The sequence below is a fragment of the Schistocerca piceifrons genome, chromosome 6 (assembly GCF_021461385.2).
Source record: "Schistocerca piceifrons isolate TAMUIC-IGC-003096 chromosome 6, iqSchPice1.1, whole genome shotgun sequence".
In the NCBI taxonomy this organism is placed as follows: domain Eukaryota; kingdom Metazoa; phylum Arthropoda; class Insecta; order Orthoptera; family Acrididae; genus Schistocerca; species Schistocerca piceifrons.
The window spans coordinates 588929308-588947716 of NC_060143.1; the positions used below are offsets into that span (position 1 = coordinate 588929308).

At 40.0% G+C, this 18409-nt stretch overlaps 1 protein-coding gene across 1 annotated transcript in view; it reads right to left on the reverse strand.

The window, feature by feature from the left end:
* The window catches only part of LOC124802541 (phenoloxidase-activating factor 2), a 262603-nt gene that overhangs the window by 17459 nt on the left and 226735 nt on the right, over positions 1 to 18409 (reverse strand). Inside the window, exons 4-5 of the mRNA XM_047263400.1 lie at positions 12383 to 12651; positions 11801 to 11964 (exon numbers count right to left, since the gene is read on the reverse strand). Coding sequence (XP_047119356.1) covers positions 11801 to 11964; positions 12383 to 12651 — 433 coding nt within the window. The remainder of the gene's footprint in view (positions 1 to 11800; positions 11965 to 12382; positions 12652 to 18409) is intronic.

Sequence of the window (18409 nt, forward strand, 5' to 3'; positions counted from 1 at the left end):
TGTATCACTCCCAGCTCTGTGACAGTCTGTCGCCAACGCATCATCTACATAGCTGGTGCCACAGCACGCTGCTGCAGCTGATGCACCCTGCTCACCCCCCAGTGTCATGATTCTTCCACACAACAATGGTGTGGCATTTGGGGGAGGGGGAGGGGGAGTGTGCAGACCTAAAGCATCGACTGCACACTGACTAGTGCAGGGCTGCGCGACAGCATCAAGAAGGCACTGACCCACGCACCGATGGAAAGAGCGAGCGAGCAATGCCACTCCTCCAGGCATCCCCTGGCAATGCTGATTTAACCAGCCACCAATTGCTGGTCAGTCCAGTTTGGTCACAGACTTTGAGAGCATCAGTGCTGAGTAATAGGAAGATGTTTATTGGCCTGCATTCTGTGAGCAGCAATAGAGAGTAGAGTTCTTGTATGTAGGTGATGTGGGAAGCATAGGAATCAAGTTATGGTTCTCTTCTTTGTAAAATTAAAGTGTTGTTTTGATCAGTGTGTGGTATATACAGATCATTCTGGATTCCTGACACTGGTGATTTCAACTTCTCTCCTTCCTTGTTTGTGTCCATGCTGACTCCCACAGTAGCTGACACAACAGGTGAAAGTGCTTACCTGCAAGAGAGGTGCTGAAACGTCTGAATATGAACTTCATCCAGCCCTGGGGCAGAAGATTGGAACGAGATGAGAGCACAGTCAAGTTCCCTCATAGTAAAGGCGGCATCATAGCACGATTCTGAGAGGAGAAGGATATCACCCGAGCCGCCTCCACTCATTTCTGAGGAAGGAAGGCAGGGTGATAGTGGGGAAATGAACCTTGGTCCCAGAAAGCCAAAGAAGGTTGCCCCATGACAAAAGAGGGAGAGAAACTATTAAAAGAACTAATAATGGAAACCCAGCAAGCTTGTTTGTTATTCCAAAGAATGTGACGACACTGCACATGCATTGGTTTAAGGAATACAGTTTGCCATCATAGAATGACCTCATCGCAGCTTGCCTCAGCCCAAAGGGGAGCGAAACATGGTGCGGCACAGAAGAGGTGAAGATATGGAACATTGTAAGGTGGTAAGGATAACATGAGTAAGGTACTCTACCTGGTTATCACAACTGGGGAAATGTTGTTCATCAAAGGTCACCAGGAAGGATTAAAGCCTCCAGGCAGCCTCAGAAAGCTGCCAACTGGGTTTACACACAGATGGGGCAGGAGGTAGCAAACAGATATCACACGGGAAATGGTTGCTCCAGAAGGTGTCAGAGAGAACACATCATTCAAGACGATGGGCAACCAGGGCAGGGCAGAAGGAGATGTCCAAATGGGAATAGGTGTGCACAAAGTCTGAAAGGAAAATGGGTGCGCCAGTGTTAAGACAGATGAGGCTAAGCTGACTGAGAAAGTCAGCCGAGAGGGAACCTCTCTGACATGTTTTCGAAGACCCCAAAGGGGATGGTAGGCATTAAAGTCACTGATCAGCAAAAAGGGTTGAGAGGGCTGACCAATAAGCTGTAGTAAATCTGCTCTGGTGACAGCGAATGATGAAGAGATGTAGACATTACAAAGAGAAAATGAGAAACAATGAAGGAAAACATGGACGGCAACATCTCGTAGCTGGGTGTTCAATGAGACGGTTTGGCTGTGGACATCATCCCGAACGAGCAGCACGACTCCACCACGAGACAGAATGTTGTCCTCGAGGGGAAGGTCAGAGCATACTGGAAGGAAACAAGAGAGGTCAAAGTGGTTGCAAGGATGCATCTTCGTTCCTTGGAGGCAGAAAAAAATTAGAAACTGCAATTCCAAGAGCAGCCATAATTCCTCCTTGTTGGATCTACTGCTACGAACATTTCATTGGAGATGAGTTGTAATGGGAAATGGGGAGGGCAACAAGCTTGCCAGCTGCCGAGTGCCAGCCTTTGAAGACTTACTGTTACGGGGCAGAGAGGCCGGAGGATCCTTTTCCGTGAAATATACAGAGATGTTGGCACTCTCCAAGGGTCAGCCTGTGAACTCCACTGTAGAAAAACGGTAGGTGGTGTGCACTAGCAAAACAGAGGTCAGCTAGGTGAAGGTAACACGTGGCAACACTGTCAAAGAGGTTCTCCTAGTTGGGGGAGGAAAGACAGTTTGCTTTTGTTTGATTTATTAGAGCCTTTACAATCTGCAGATAAAGATTCGGACATTTGTCAGCTGGAGGGACATAAAAATTCTTTGCAAGAGTGCTCCTTTTGTTCTTTCTGGCCTGCCGGTTGTGTAGCAGGCAATTTCGCTACTGGGAGGGTAGGATTTGGTGGCTCGTTGTACATCCGTAAGGTAAGAAGACGGGGATGCTACCACGATACTGGCCGATTTCAAAACTCCAGTACCGAATTGGAGACTGCAAGTCTGCACGACCGTGTCCTACGTGGAGTGAGATGTAGCAAGAACAGTACTATAAGTGCTGGATGGTAAACAGCAGGGCTTTTAACTGGTCAACAATTTGCAAGTGGCAGGGTAATGTATTTTTTCCTTCACCTGGATCTCCTAGATGGCCTGCTCATCCAGATACACAGGACACTGGGGGTAAGTCAGAACTCTGCAAGGCCGTGTCCTTTGTGGAGCAAGGTGTAGCAAGAATGGTGCTATAAGTAGTGGGTGATAAAATGCAGGGCTTTTAAGTAGCTAACAACTTGCAAGAGACAGGGTAAGGCACCTTTTCCTTCACCCAGAGCTCTCGGACAGCACTCTCATTGAGGTACATGGGACACTCACAGGATGAGGTGGCACGGTCACTGTTACAACTGATAAACCAGGGAGAAGAAGGCACGCAATCACCCTTATGACCATTTCTACCACAAGTAACACTTCTGGCCGTGTTTTGACAGGACACACAAGTGTGACACTGGTAGCAACATGCCAGGTTCAGAACACTGATGACTTTGTGGCCTGCCTCTATCACTGGTGGAAGCACTACACAGTCAAAAGTGAGAAAAAGAGGGCGTGTAGGCACTAACATTGCATCAATCTTTTTCGTTACCCGATGGACTGCAGTGACACTCTGAATGTCGGATTTCCCCCTCGGTCAGACCGTCGATCAGCCGAGTGTAAATACCGCTGTATGAAGAATTCGCTGTACGATTGACCTCGATATGCATGGGATATCCGGGGAGGAGCAAAACTGTAAGCAGTTGTCGAGTTTGAAAATCCCAATCGGTCTCCGGAAGCAGAGTGCCATTACGTGAGCGAGAACAGAACTTCGCAGGGCCTGCAATTGCGACAATATATTTCTGAACGACAAATGGATTAACTGTAGTGAAAGACTGACCCCCTTCAGTACATGACACCACGAGGAGAGTCATTGAACTTTTAGCCTCATTCCATTTACACTTTCTACACACAGACTGAGATGAAGATGATTGCCAGTGTCTCTGACAGCACTTACAGAATATGCATCTTCTTGCATCAGGAAACCCTTTCAGTACTTTGAATATGCTCATTCTGACCGCTCACCCCCCGCCCCGCCCTCCCCACCTTAGGTGATTTTTCACACCACACGTCACATCTCCCAAACTCCAAACAGAGGAACCTATGGGCAGATGGGAAGGTAACAGCTAAGGCTATCAAGCTTTCAGTTTGTCATGTGAGAAATGTATGAGTTGGGTTTCACATGATCAATGTTTTCAGAATCCATCCTTGCTAGCATGGAGGAGGTAATTCTGTTCACGATAGCTCATTATGCAGGAGCAGAATTTTCTAGGATTCTGGCAGAATCTTTAGCTAACATATGGTGGTGTAAGTCTGAAATGTACGTGGGAGTAGTAAAACGTCATTAATGAAAGTTTCATTAACAAAGTAGTTGATAACTTGTCTCAAGTATACTTTATGATGGAAACTTACATATGTAAAAGGTGATACATTTGGCCACATAAAACTCATCATTTCATTCAATGTCAGTTGTAATAAGCAGACAATATCGGTTGTAATAAACAGACGCATTTCTCTTGGGCTATTCTCATGAGCAAAATGTCTATACCGATATACCAATAAAGACTCAACATCTCATCATTTATTTAGAAATAGAGAAAGGTAGTTAGAAAGAAAAACTTGGAGATAACTGTTTGTTTAACACTACACCTTACTATCGTATCATTCATTGCATTCATAGTGACCAACCGATAAATTTTAAGAATTTTTAATTAAGTTAATTTGAATTAAGATTTATCATTCCAGATATAAGTATCTGTTACATGTATGAGAAAATGAATTTAATTTCAATGGATACATGTTATTTAAAGAAATGTAACAAAAAGTTATGGCGCCAACAAACTTGTTAATACATAATATTTTTACATAGACAGAAGTTATTTCAATTAACTGTTACATAATGGAAACATCTGATAATTTAATAATGAAATAATATTAAGTTTACTTTAAAATCATTTCATTAAAAAAAATATTAAATAAGCAAAATTGCAGATTCTAGATCTTTCAAATCAAAATTTGAAATTAATATAAATAATATTCTTTTGTGACAGTAATATAGTGTATTCAAAAATGTATACTTTTGTGGAAATTATGATTAAATTAGAAAATTATTGTAGTTTAAAAGTGTATTTTTAGCACTTTCTGGCATGCACAGAAAGTCCATAAATAGGCAAAAAGTGTTCATCAGCAGTTCTGTTGTTATTCAGACTCAGTTAGTGTTCAGTACTTCAGTCATTATTCAAATTATTAGCAGTTCAGTTGTTTTAGATGTTATGTCATTCAGTCCCTCTCTTTTTGAATCTGAGCTTCATATAAATGTTTTTTCTCTTGTGTATTTCACTATACTGTTTTCAAAGAAGTACTCTGGAAAACTATAAATATCAAGAATCCAACTGGTAAACAGTGTTTCAGTCAGAGCAATAATGATACCTCTACTCTTGACCATAGAGCCTGAGGTTAATACAAATCATCTACAAGATGGCAAGGAGAGGTACGTACATTTTGCTTAGTATTTATTATTATTTCTTCCCACTGTAAGTGTATAGTGCTGCACTGGATGGCAATTGCAATAGAAATCCACTTACAATGATTCATGCTTAGTGTTATGGATACTATTATTCTGATACATGACTAGATGTAGGTGTTGTCTGGTATGAAATATGACGACTCATGCAGCTAATCTGGGGAGAATAGTTATAATTGCAGTTGTTCATCTGGAACTAGACATTATAGTTTGGTTGCATGGAACTCAGAAAGAAATAGTATCGCCACCACCGCCACCACCACCACCACCACCACCACCACCACCACCACCACAACTTTCTTTAAAGGATTAGGCTGTTGCCTGTTCTGAACTCACAAACGAAGTCATCCCCATCTTTTTTGTGGTCTACCAGTATCTCTTTTTCCATTCAGCTTTTAGCTCGGGATCTCATGTGGAAGTTTGTAATTTGGCATTCTCATGAGGTATCATCTCCAGTCTTTTTTTTTTTTTTTTTTTTTTTTTTTTCCTCAACAGGGAGCTTGGAATTAGTGTATTTTATTTTAAATATCAGAGTCAAAAATTGCAGCCTAAATAAGAGATTTGAGACACTTTATCTAAAACTGAATTATCCACAACAATTTTGATCTGACTAGATATTTTTCTTGGAATGTCATTTTTTCATTTTATTACTACAAATTTTCAAGTTGTACTTCTTGTGAAATTTGTTCAGCTGGTATATTGCTCTTTGGAGGCATTCCTCATTCATTATCTTAATTCCTTTGTTTACATTACACATTTCCATTTGCAAAGGATGAAGTCAATGTAAACGTTAAAAAGGATAGATGATAGTCTACACACTTGTCTAATTCCCTGGTTAATAATTATTTCTTCTAATCAATTCCTACCTGTATTTATTACAATGCATTTAGTTTTGTAAAGAAACCTCATCTATTAGGTGGCAAGGATATCCACATTCAGAAATAATCTTCCATAGGCTATCACAGCTCACATAGTCCAAAGTCTTCAAGGTCAATAAAGGCTGATCAGTTTCCATATTAAATTCTCTGTGTTTTTCTATAATGTTTGTAATTAAAATTGCATTGTCTGTGCATGAACAACCTGATCTAAATCTTCTTTGTTCTTCAGGAATAATAGCTTCTGTGATATTCTTCATGTGGTTGTGGTTATCTTTGAGTACAGTTTGTAGCCAGTGTTTACAAGACTGGCACCATTATAGTTTCTACAGTCATTAAGTTTCCCTTTCTTGAAAAGAGAGATTACTTCTGATGTATTACATGTGTATGGGATCTTGCAGTTCATCCAACATTTATTTATTAATTAATTAATTTTAAAGGTCTTATCTACTGATAACCCTCCATATTTAATTAGTTCTGCATTTATTCCATCTATTCCAGTAGCTTTTCTGTTCTTCATGCCTTTCAAAGCCTCTTTTAGTTCCACCATGGTAACTGATCTACTGTTTCATTACACATATTTTCTCCAGTGTCATCTTCGGCCTTCTGTGTACTTCACATTGTGCATTGGTTATAATGTTCAGTGAGGCAGTGTCTTTTTCTTCCTTGTTCAGCACTTTCATGACCTTTTATGCCCATTGCTGTCTACTGTGTATGTCATGTTCTAAGACACTTATGAACAAGTCCCAGGAATCTTGGCATGCTATGCACACGATTTGTTTCACAATATCTCTTTTTATTTTGCATGTTTCCCAATTCTCTGATGTTTTTGTCTGTAGAAACTTCAAATAAGCTATTTGTTTTTCCTCTATACACATATATATGGGAAAGAAGTAATATATCTAAAAACAAAGATGATGTGACTTACCAAACGAAAGCGCTGGCACGTCGATAGACACACAAACAAACACAAATATACACACAAAATTCTAGCTTTTGCAACCAACGGTTGCTTCGTCAGGAAAGAGGGAAGGAGAGGGAAAGACGAAAGGAGAGGGTAAGGAGTCATTCCAATCCCGGGAGCGGAAAGACTTACCTTAGGGGGAAGAAAGGACGGGTATACACTCGCGCGCGCGCGCGCGCACACACACACACACACACACACACACACACACACACACACACACACACACACACACACACACACACACACACACATCCATCCACACATATACAGACACAAGCAGACATATTTAAAGGCAATGAGTTTGGGCAAACTCTTTCTTAATCTGAAGTGCCAAGACAGGAAATACATTTGCTTCAGTTTTAGGTAATTTTCAGTGTGTTTCGACAACTGAAATTTAGCATATGGATTTTAAACGACATTATGCACGAATAACAAAAGAATTACAGCAGATTTCGACAGTCAGGCCATTCCCTTGTAAGAGACAACTGGACTATTTGTTAAGAACATTTTGTAATCAACCTTGGCTTTCTTTTTAAGAATCTTCATTAGTCAAGATAATATGTAACAAAATTGGATACGTAATTTATTTCGTAGCAAATCAGCATTTGTGGTTCACAGTTCTACCAAAGAATGCATCACCCCTGAACTTTATTGTATAATCTAGCAATTTGTAGCAAAACTAACACATAGTGTTACATCTAGTCTTCTCTTAAAGAGTAGCAGATCTATATATTCTCTGCATTCTCTGTAAATTAACTCTGTTTTTGAGTTTGCTGACAACTACAATTAACCTCAAAATGTTTTAGGAAACTAGCAGTTTTTACCAATGTCTTAATAAAATCTCATTTTGTGTATGCTTCATATCTTCTAGGAAATTACTCACTTTTTAGCTCAACAGATTAAAAGATAATCAGCAGGTTTAATTTAAAGTTATTTGTTCACTGCCCTGTAATACATTGCACCACCGAAAATGCAGTCCCACTGTGAATGCTGCTTTCAAACACAGGAGGAGTTGGTTGATATTCACAAGCAGCTGCAAATTACCCTGACTACTGTCAAATGATTGGCAGATGCTGCGAACTGGTGTGTTGGAAGAGCTCCCCGGATTCATGTACCTGTGATACCTGTACCAGAGATGCCCCAAGTACTATCTGTCCTGTGGATCCCGTCTCCTTTGCAGAAAGTACAGGATCTGTCATTACTCATCCACTTGACTGCGAGTGGTGTTTCAATGGTAGATCTAGGCTTCCTGTAAAGGGTGGACCTGGACCAAAAAGGACTCATGGTGTTGTACCAATCCCTTAACCAACATGCCTGAAGTGCTGCCTTTAGCTGAAACTGAAATTGTACGTCTCACTTCATCTGTTTTGTCTGTCGTCAGGAGGAAGCAAACACAAAAGGGTAGGGGTCTATTAATCATCATCAGTTCAAAGATACGGCAAATAATGGTACCCCTTAGGGAAATGGCAGCAAGGGACAGGAAAAGCCACCAAGTGCACTCAGTGTGTATGCGTGGGAGCCTCATCAACATGTTGAAGAGGCTATTCCAGCAGCCACTGAGGGAACAGGGTGCAACCAAATGCAGATCACGGCACATGTCGGAACAAATGATGCCCGTCATCTGGGCTCCAAAATCATTCTTGGGTCATTCCAGAGACTTGCAGAGAAGGTTGAAAAGACCAACCTTCTGCATGGAGTTTCAACTAATTTACAGCATTGTTCCCAGAACTGATCATGGCCCTTTTGTTCTGAGTTGAGTGAAAGGACTGAACCAGAGCCTTTAAAAGTTCTGTGACAAGCTAATAAATGGGTCAGATGTGCTCTGCACACAAGGGTCGTTTACATCAAGGGACTTTCCATCCAATCCATATAACGACAGCTGTAGGAAACCCAGAAGTATCAATGTAAGATCGAAAGAAATTCCTCCCACAGACGACAGTAATAAAATATTAATGGTACACTGCTGAAGCATTTGCACAATAAAGTGCCAGAGTTTAAAGTGCTCATGAAAAGCAGTGAAGCTCTCAAAATACTAGGTACAGAAAGCTGGTTGAAACCAGAAATTGATAACAGTGAGATTTTATCAGAAAAATTAAAATGTAAATCAAAAAGATAGACAAATGGGAAATGGAGGTGGTGTATTTGTTCCAGTAGGCAAGAAACTCATATCCACTGAGGTAGAAATTGAAGCTGCATCTGAGACTGTTTGGGCAATACTCAGTATTAGTGGTGGGCATAGAATGATAATTGGATCCTTCTATCGTTCAACAGACTCATCTTGTGATGTAACCAAAAACTTCAGAGAAAACTTTAGTTCACTTGAACATATGTTCCCCAATAACACTGTAATCATTGGTGGGCATCGTAAGACATCCTGTTGAACTTTACTCAATGACTTCCATGAAGACTATGTACAACAGATAGTTAGCAAACACTCATGATGGAAATATACTGGATCTAATGGCAACAAAGAGACCTCCCATCTTTGAGGATGTTCACAACGTTTCAGTGGCCATGACACAGTTGTGGCAAAAATGGTTACCGAAGTACAAAGGACAGAGAAAATAAGCAGAAAGATATATATGTTCAGTAAACTATATAAAAGATAAGTAGTGTCATATCTCAAAGAGGAACTACAAACTTTCAGCACAGGCCAGGAGCATGTAGAGGAACTCAGGCTCAAGTTTAAAAGAATACCTGACCATGCACTGGATACATATGTACCCAGCAGAACAGTTCATAATGGGAGAAAACCTCTATGGCATACAGTCACTGTAAAGAAACCTCTACAGAAACACGGATTACTACACAGTAGATGTAAAACAAAGTGTGGGGCTATGAATGAAATGCAAGTGTCTGTCAAGAGAGCAATGTGTGATGCCTTCAGTGACTGCCACAGCAGAATATTGTCAAGTGATCTTTCACAGAACCCAAAGAAATTCTGATCATGTTTAAAGGCTGTTAGTGGTACCAAAGTTAGTGTCCAATCCCTAGCAAATGACACAGGAACTGAAATTGAGGATAGCAAAGCAAAAGTTGAAATGCTTAATTCCATTTTCAAATGTTCCATTACAAAGGAAAATAAAGGAGAAGTGACCCAATTTAATTTCCGTACCACTGAAAAGATGAGTGAAATGAGTATTAGTGTCAGTGGTTTTGAGAAACAGCTGAAATCATTAACACTGAACAAAGCTGCAGATCATTAAAACTGAACAAACCTCCAGGGCCAGATGGAATCCCTATCGGATTCTATATTGAACTGGCAGCTTAGTTAGCCTCTCTTCTAACTATAACCTATAGTAGATAATCAAACAAAAATTGTGACCAGTTATTGCAAAAAGCACAGGTCACACCCATCTACAAGAAAGGTAGTAGAAGAGGTCCACGAAACTACTGTCCAATATTCTTGACATCGATTTGTTGTAGAAACTTAGAACACATTCTGAGTTCAAACATAATGCGGTATCTTGAACAGAATGACATCTTCCATGCCAACCAGGACGGATTTCGAAAACACTGATCATGTGAAACACAACTTACATTTTTCTCACATGACGTACTGAAAGCTTTAGATAAAGGCAATCACGTAGATGCAGTGTTTCTTGACTTCCAAAAAGCATTTGACTCAGTATCACACCTACACTTATTGTCAAAAGTATGATCATATGGTGTATCAAGTGAAATTTGTGACTTGACTGAACTTTTTGCTAGGGAGGAAACATCCATGTTATCTGGGATGAAGAGCCATCATCAGATGTAGAAGTAACTTGAAGTGTGCCCAAGGAAGTGTGTTGGGACACTTGTTGTTCATGTTGTATATTATTGACCTTACAGATAATATTAATAGTAAAATCAGGCTTTTTGAAGATGATGCAGCTAACTATAACAAAGTACAATCTGAAAGAAGCTGCATAAATATTCAGTCGGATTTTGATATGATTTCAAAATGGTGCAGAGACTGGCAACTTGCTTTAAATGTTCAGACATGTAAAACTTTGCACTTCACAAAATTTGAAAACATAGCATCCTATGACTATAATATCAATGAGTCACTTCTGGAATTGGCCAACTCATACAAATACATGGATGTAACACTTTGTAGGGATATGAAATGGAATGGAATGACCTATAGCTCCAGTCATGGGTAAAGCTGGTGGAAGACTTTGGTTTATTGGTAGAATACTGGGGAACTCTACAAAGGAGATTACTTACAAATCACTCGTGTGCCCAGCTCCAGAACATTGCTCGAGTGTGTGGGACCCATACCAAATAGGACTAATAGGGGATATTGAATGTATACAGAGAAGGGCAGTACAATTGGTCAAAGGCTGGTTTGATCCATGGGAGTGTGTTGCAGATATACTGAAGGAATTGAACTGGAAGACTTGTTACAATAGACGTAAACTAACCCAAGAAAGTCTATTAACAAAGTTTCAAGAACCGTCTTCAAATGATGACTCTAGGAATATATTAGAACTCCCTACATGTCACTCACATAGGTATCATGAAAATAAGATTAGAATAATTACCACACACACACACACAGTGGCATGCAAACAACCATTCTTCCTGCACTCCTCATGTGAATGGAACAGGAAGAAACCTTAATAACTGGTACACTGGGACATACCCTCTGCCGTATACCTCATAGTGGTTTACAGAATATAGATGTAGATGTAGAAAATATATATCTAAAAAACCCTCTATACCAGTAATAGCTACAGTGTGGATGCTTCAGATTATTATAATGGCATTGCAGTGTATATTGCGAGAACAGGTACTTAAAAACAATGAATATACCACATTTGAAAACAGGTTATGCTTATTGCTCAATGAAGGGGATTTATAATTGATTTAGTACCCTGTAGAGATTTTTATCACTATTACTGTTCTCTGTCAGAACTGTTACTTGTTTTTAAATATTATAAAGTGGCATCGCCTTTCCATATTTGTAGCAAGAGAGCAATGCCTCACCTTGCATGTATCACGGCCTGCCAGTCCACCAGCACAAATGAATGACTTGTCTAACTTGTAGTAAGGGCCCAATCTAGTTCGCCGAAGTGCTTCTTGACAAGTGTGGTGTTGCACAATGGGCAGCTCAACTTTTTTCAATATTACTTGGTATTTTCCTTCCTTTCCTGTAAAAAATCACAGTGAAGAAAAATCTTTATAAAATTGTTCTTGTGGCAACTTTTCTCTAGAAAGAGAAAAATGGATAATGAGTAAAGGGCAAGTCATTAAAAGCAAGTAAAGGCGAACTGAGGGTGGTACAGGTAATCATGTGGTCAGGGAGGTGAAAAATATTTGAGCATTAGTGCCAAAGTAGAAGAACACAAAGAGGAAACGTACAGTTAGAAATTTAGACTCGCAACTTTAATATATGTTACTGTCGCAATTAACTTTGGTTATCATCAGTGTAAAGCACAATGGAAAACATTACAGCCTGTGCTTCCAAGTGTTAGAAGTAATAGTTTTCTGTTGTTTGTGCCAATTTTAGAATGTTCAATAGCAAAAAATCATGTAACATGTATGTTATCTTTTATTGTATTCTCTTACCAAACACATCTTTTCCCCAACCACTTGCAAAACAATGTGAACTGTTGACAACAGTGTTTCTGTCAGGCAGACACACCACATCTACATTCTCTGCCAAATCTACAGGTTCTTGAAGCAAAAGAAGAGCTACATCATTGTAAAGAGCTCCTGCATGGTAATTTTCATGAACAATGATCTCCTTTACTCTTCTATCCTGATGGGGATAAATTTCATTTTTCGTTTGTGTATCCCATTCACCAGCTCTGATTTTCATTTGATTTACATCCTTCCTATAAAAAATAAATCAAGTGAAGTATTAGTCATCAGATAAATATGGAAATTAGGCAAGCACTTATTACAACACCTTGATAACAAGAATACAAATATAATTTAGAAATTTAATAATTAGAAGTAATTGCAATATCCAATCAACAAAACATTATTTAATGTTACATCATGGTACTTCATGGTAGAGTGGCTTGTATTGCTCAATTATACACACAACTTTTTGTAGGTGCAACAACATCAAAGGGGTATCTATAGGGACATCAAACTAACATATTGCCTATGAAGAGGGACAGAAGCCTTTTCAATAGATGTAGGGGCAACAGGATTTTAACATACATGCTCGCTATTATGGTACCATGAGTGCTGGAAAGCAAGGACAGCTATAGCCATAACATTTCCTGGAAACCTGCAGTGTATGGCTTTAATTTGATGGCATCCTCTTGAATAAAATATTCCAGAGGGAAAACAGTGCCCACACTGAGATCAAAATGGGGGGAGGGGAGAAGGGGTGTATATATGAGAGTGATTGTTGCACATGAGAAATGTGTCTCTATTGAACTGGTGTCCAGGTTATCTACATCAATAGTTTGGATGATACTATTTGCAGTTTAGTATTTAAAGAAGTTTTTATTTTAGTGCTTCGATGTCTATAGCAATATTAGCATACCTGTATCTAAAAGCAAATGTGTTATAGTGAGAAAACACATTGCAACTTTATTGTAAGTTATAATATTTCATTTTTTGAAAATACTTGTAATTTGTGCAATTATTAGTTTTGTGTAACACCAGTATTTCCAAAATTTGCATTTGAATATAACAATAATGGAAATTCCAAAGTGAAGAACTACATAAAATAACAGAAAGGGAACAATTTACTTACAAAGGACTGGTGCATGGCACATAAACACATGACAGAAAAATTATTGAATTTCTATTGTTGTAAGCAGTTGCCTGAATACATGGAGGTGGGAAGTGGGTAGGAAAGGATGCACAGGGCAAGGAGGGAGTAGCAGGGTGGTTTGAGGTAGGCCTTTCACTGGACGAGTCAGTAGATGCATAACAAAATGAAAGAGGTCGCAGGGTAGGACGTACGAGAGAGAGAGAGAGAGAGAGAGAGAGAGAGAGAGAGAGAGAGAGAGAGAGAGAGAGAATAAGGGAGTTGGTAGTCGTTTATGTCACATGAAAAAAGCAGGTGGATACAGTACCAGTTGGCTCTGAGCACTATGGGACTTAACATCTATGGTCATCAGTCCCCTACAGTACCAGTTGAAAAAACTTGTTAATGGCAGCAAGCAGGATTGAATAAATGAAGTTATCAGATAAGTGATGTCGTATTTTTCATTTCAAAGAAGTTACCCTCTGTGAATTACAATGAAGGACAATTCTACAAGCAAAGTAAAGCATTAAGAGTAACATTTTCTTGTTCGAAGAATGATATGATTAACAATCTGCCTCAGTTGATAACTAAGGCAATGGAATCTAAGACAGCTTTCTGAAAAGTAATGCTTCCAATTTTTTTATGGTGTTCTTAATACGTCACACATATTACTTTGCCAATTTCCCCACTTTACTGACAAGTTGCAACTGTCTACCACTAGCAGGTTGTGAATTTTAGTGCATGACATGGCGGTGTCCAAAGTAACTATTTTGGTTGGTTGGTTTAAAGGCAGGAGAAGGGACCAAACTATGGGGTCATCGGTCCCTTGTTCCTAATAAAACCATGCCACAAGTGTGAGAATAAAACGGAAGAAATGTATAACACAAAACGGAAAGAAAGGAAAAGCCACAAGAACGAAGGGAAGGCAACGAACACTAAAAGGAACATGAGAGGACAAGAAAACAACAGAGACACTAGAAACAGAAGAGAGTAAAACATGAAAGCACATTACAGTGGCTGGACAACTACGAGAATAAAAAGGAAAAGCCAGCTACTCTGCAACACGTTTAAACCTCCACCCTAAAAGCACTAGGTTGGAGGACACGGAGGGACAAAGGACATGCGCTAAAACCTACATAGAAGTATAAACCCCACTCTCACAGATAAAACGTAAAACTAAAGCTGCTGTAGAGTCATTGTTGCCTAAAAGCGAAGGCAGGGTGCTGGGAAAGTTAAAAGTCTGCCGCAGAGTGGCTAAAAGTGGGCAGTCCAGCAAAAGGTGGATGACTGTTATTTGGGAGCCACAGCGACACTGAGTTGGGTCCTCGCAACGGAGTAGGTAACCATGCATTAGTCACCTATGGCCAATGCGGAGCCGGCAGAGGACAACTGATTCCGTGTGAGAGGCCTTCCACACATTCATAGTCTCCTTAATGACACGCAGCTTATTGTGTGTGCTGTTGTGCCATTCCGTCTCCCAAAGCTGGAAAACCCTGTGATGTAAGACAGGATGCAGGTCAGCTTTGGAGATGCCTATCTCCAGAAGCGGTTTCCACGTCGCCTGTTTGGCCAGCCTTTCGGCAAGTTCGTTGTCAGGGTTCTGACATGTCCTTGGCTCCACACAAACACCACGGATTGGCGGGACTCTTCCAGGGTATAGATGGACTCCTGAATGGACGCTACAAGAGGTGGCAAGGGTAGCACTGGTCGACAGCTTGTTGTTGTTGTTGTTGTTGTTGATGTTGTTGTTGTTTTCAGTCCTGAGACTGGTTTGATGCAGCTCTCCATGCTACTCTATCCTGTGCAAGCTGCTTCATCTCTCAGTACCTACCGCAACCTACATCCTTCTGAATCTGCTTAGTGTATTCATCTCTTGGTCTCCCTCTACGATTTTTACCCTCCACTCAGCCCTCCAATACTAAATTGGTGATCCCTTGATGCCTCAGAATGTCCTACCAACCGATCCCTTCTTCTAGTCAAGTTGTGCCATAAACTCCTCTCTCCTCTTCTCCCCAATTCTATTCAATACCTCCTCATTAGTTACGTGATCTACCCATCTAATCTTCAGCATTCTTCTGTATCACCACATTTTGAAACTTCTATTCTCTTCTTGTCCAAACTATTTATCATCCACGTTTCACTTCCATACATGGCTACATTCCATACAAATACTTTCGGAAACAACTTCCTGACACTTAAACCTATACTTGATGTTAACATATTTCTCTTCTTCAGAAACACTTTCCTTGCCATTGCCAGTCTACATTTCATATCCTCTCTACTTCGACCATCATCAGTTATTTTGCTCCCTAAATAGCAAAACTCTTTTACTACTTTAAGTGTCTCATTTCCTAATCTAATTCGACTACATTCCATTATCCTCATTTTGCTTTTGTTGATGTTCATCTTATACCCTCCTTTCAAGACACTGTCCATTCCATTCAACTGCTCTTCCAAGTCCTTTGCTGTCTGACAGAATTACAATGTCATCGGCGAACCTCAAAGTTTTTACTTCTTCTCCATGGATTTTAATACCTACTCTGAATTTTTCTTTTGTTTCCTTTACTGCTTGCTCAATATACAGATTGAATAACATCAGGGAGAGGCTACAACCCTGTCTCACTCCCTTCCTAACCACTGCTTCCCTTTCATGTCCCTCGACTCTTATAACTGCCATCTGCTTTCTGTACAAATTGTAAATAGACTTTTGATCCCTGTATTTTACCCCTGCCACCTTCAGAATTTGAAAGAGAGTATTCCAATCAACATTGTCAAAAGCTTTCTCTAAGTCTACAAACGCTAGAAATGTAGGTTTGCCTTTCCTTAATCTTTCTTCTAAGGTAAGTCATAGGGTCAGTATTGCCTCACATGTTCCAATATTTCTACGGAATCCAAACTGATCTTCCCCCAGGTCAGCTTCTACCAGTTTTTCCATTTGTCTGTAAAGAATTCGCGTTAGTATTTTTCAGCTGTGACTTATTAAACTGATAGTTCGGTAATTTTCACATCTGTCAACACCTGCTTTCTTTGAAATTGGGATTATTATATTCTTCTTGAAGTCTGAGGGTTTTTCACTTGTCTTATTCATCTTGCTTACCAGATGGTAGAGTTTTGTCAGGACTGGCTCTCCCAAGGCAGTCAGTAGTTCTAATGGAATGTTGTCTACTCCCGGGGCCTTGTTTCGACTCAGGTCTTTCAGTGCACTGTCAAACTCTTCATGCAGTATAATATCTCCCATTTCATCTTCATCTACATCCTCTTCCGTTTCCATAATATTGTCCTCAAGAAGATCACCCTTGTATAGACCCTCTATATACTCCTCCTACCTTTCTGCTTTCCCTTCTTTGCTTAGAACTGGGTTTCCATCTGAGCTCTTGATATTCATACAAGTGGTTCTCTTTTCTCCAAAGGTCTCTTTAATTTTCCTGTAGGCTGTATCTATCTTACCCCTAGTGAGTTAAGCCTCTACACCCTTGCATTTGTCCTCTAGCCATGCCTGCTTAGCCATTTTGCACTTCCTGTCGATCTCATTTTTGAGACGTTTGTATTCCTTTTTGCCTGCTTCATTTACTGCATTTTTATATTTTCTCCTTTCATCAATTAAATTCAATATTTCTGCTGTTACCCAAGGATTTCTACTAGCCCTCGCCTTTTTACCTACTTGATCCTCTGCTGCCTTCACTACTTCATCCCTCAAAGCTACCCATTCTTCTTCTACTTTATTTCTTTCCCCCATTCCAGTCAATTGTTCCCTTATGCTCTCCCTGAATCTCTCTACAACCTCTGGTTTTTTCAGTTTATCCAGGTCCCATCTCCTTAAATTCCCACATTTTTGCAGTTTCTTCAGTTTTAATCTACAGTTCGTAGCCAATAGATTGTGGTCAGAGTCCACATCTGCCCCTGGAAATGTCTTACAATTTAAAACCTGATTCCTAAATCTCTGTCTTACCATTATATAATCTATCTGATACCATCTAGTATCTCCAGGCTTCTTCCATGTATACTACCTTCTTTTATGATTCTTGAACCAAGTGTTAGCTATGATTAAGTTATGCTCTGTGCAAAATTCTACCAGGCGGCTTTCTCTTTCATTTCTTACCCCCAATCCATATTCACCTACTACGTTTCCTTCTCTTCCTTTTCCTACTCTGGAATTCCAGTCATCCATGACTATTAAATTTTCATCTCCCTTCACTACCTGAATAATTTGTTTTATCCCACCATAAATTTCATCAATTTCTTCGTCATCTGCAGAGCTAGTTGGCATATAAACTTGTACTACTGTAGTAGGCATGGGCTTTGTGTCTATCTTGGCCACAATAATGTAGTCACTATGCTGTTTGTAGTAGCTTACCTGCATTCCTATTTTCCTATTCATTATTAAACCTCCTCCTGCATTACCCCTATTTGATTTTGTATTTATAACCCTGTATTCACCTGATCAAAAGTCTTGTTCCTCCTGCCACCGAACTTCACTAATTCCCACTATATCTAACTTTAACCTACCCATTTCCCTTTTTAAATTTTCTAGCCTACCTGTCCAATTAAGGGATCTGACATTCCCCACTCTGATCCGTAGAATGCCAGTTTTCTTTCTTCTCATAATGACGTCCGCTTGAGTAGTCCCCGCCCAGAGATCTGAATGGGGGCTGCTCAATGAGTCAGTACACAGGAGAAATGACTCACCAGGGCATGAGCAGATGTACTCAAGAGCACAAGATATGGCTGCCAGCTCTGCAGTGAAAACACTGCAGCCAACTGGCAAAGAGTGCTGCTCAATAAGTCCTCCATGAACATATGCGAAGCCTACGCTGTCGGTGCTAACCGCTACAGAGCCCCCGAACACGACAAGAATCGAGAGGAACTGACAGCGGAGAGCGGCG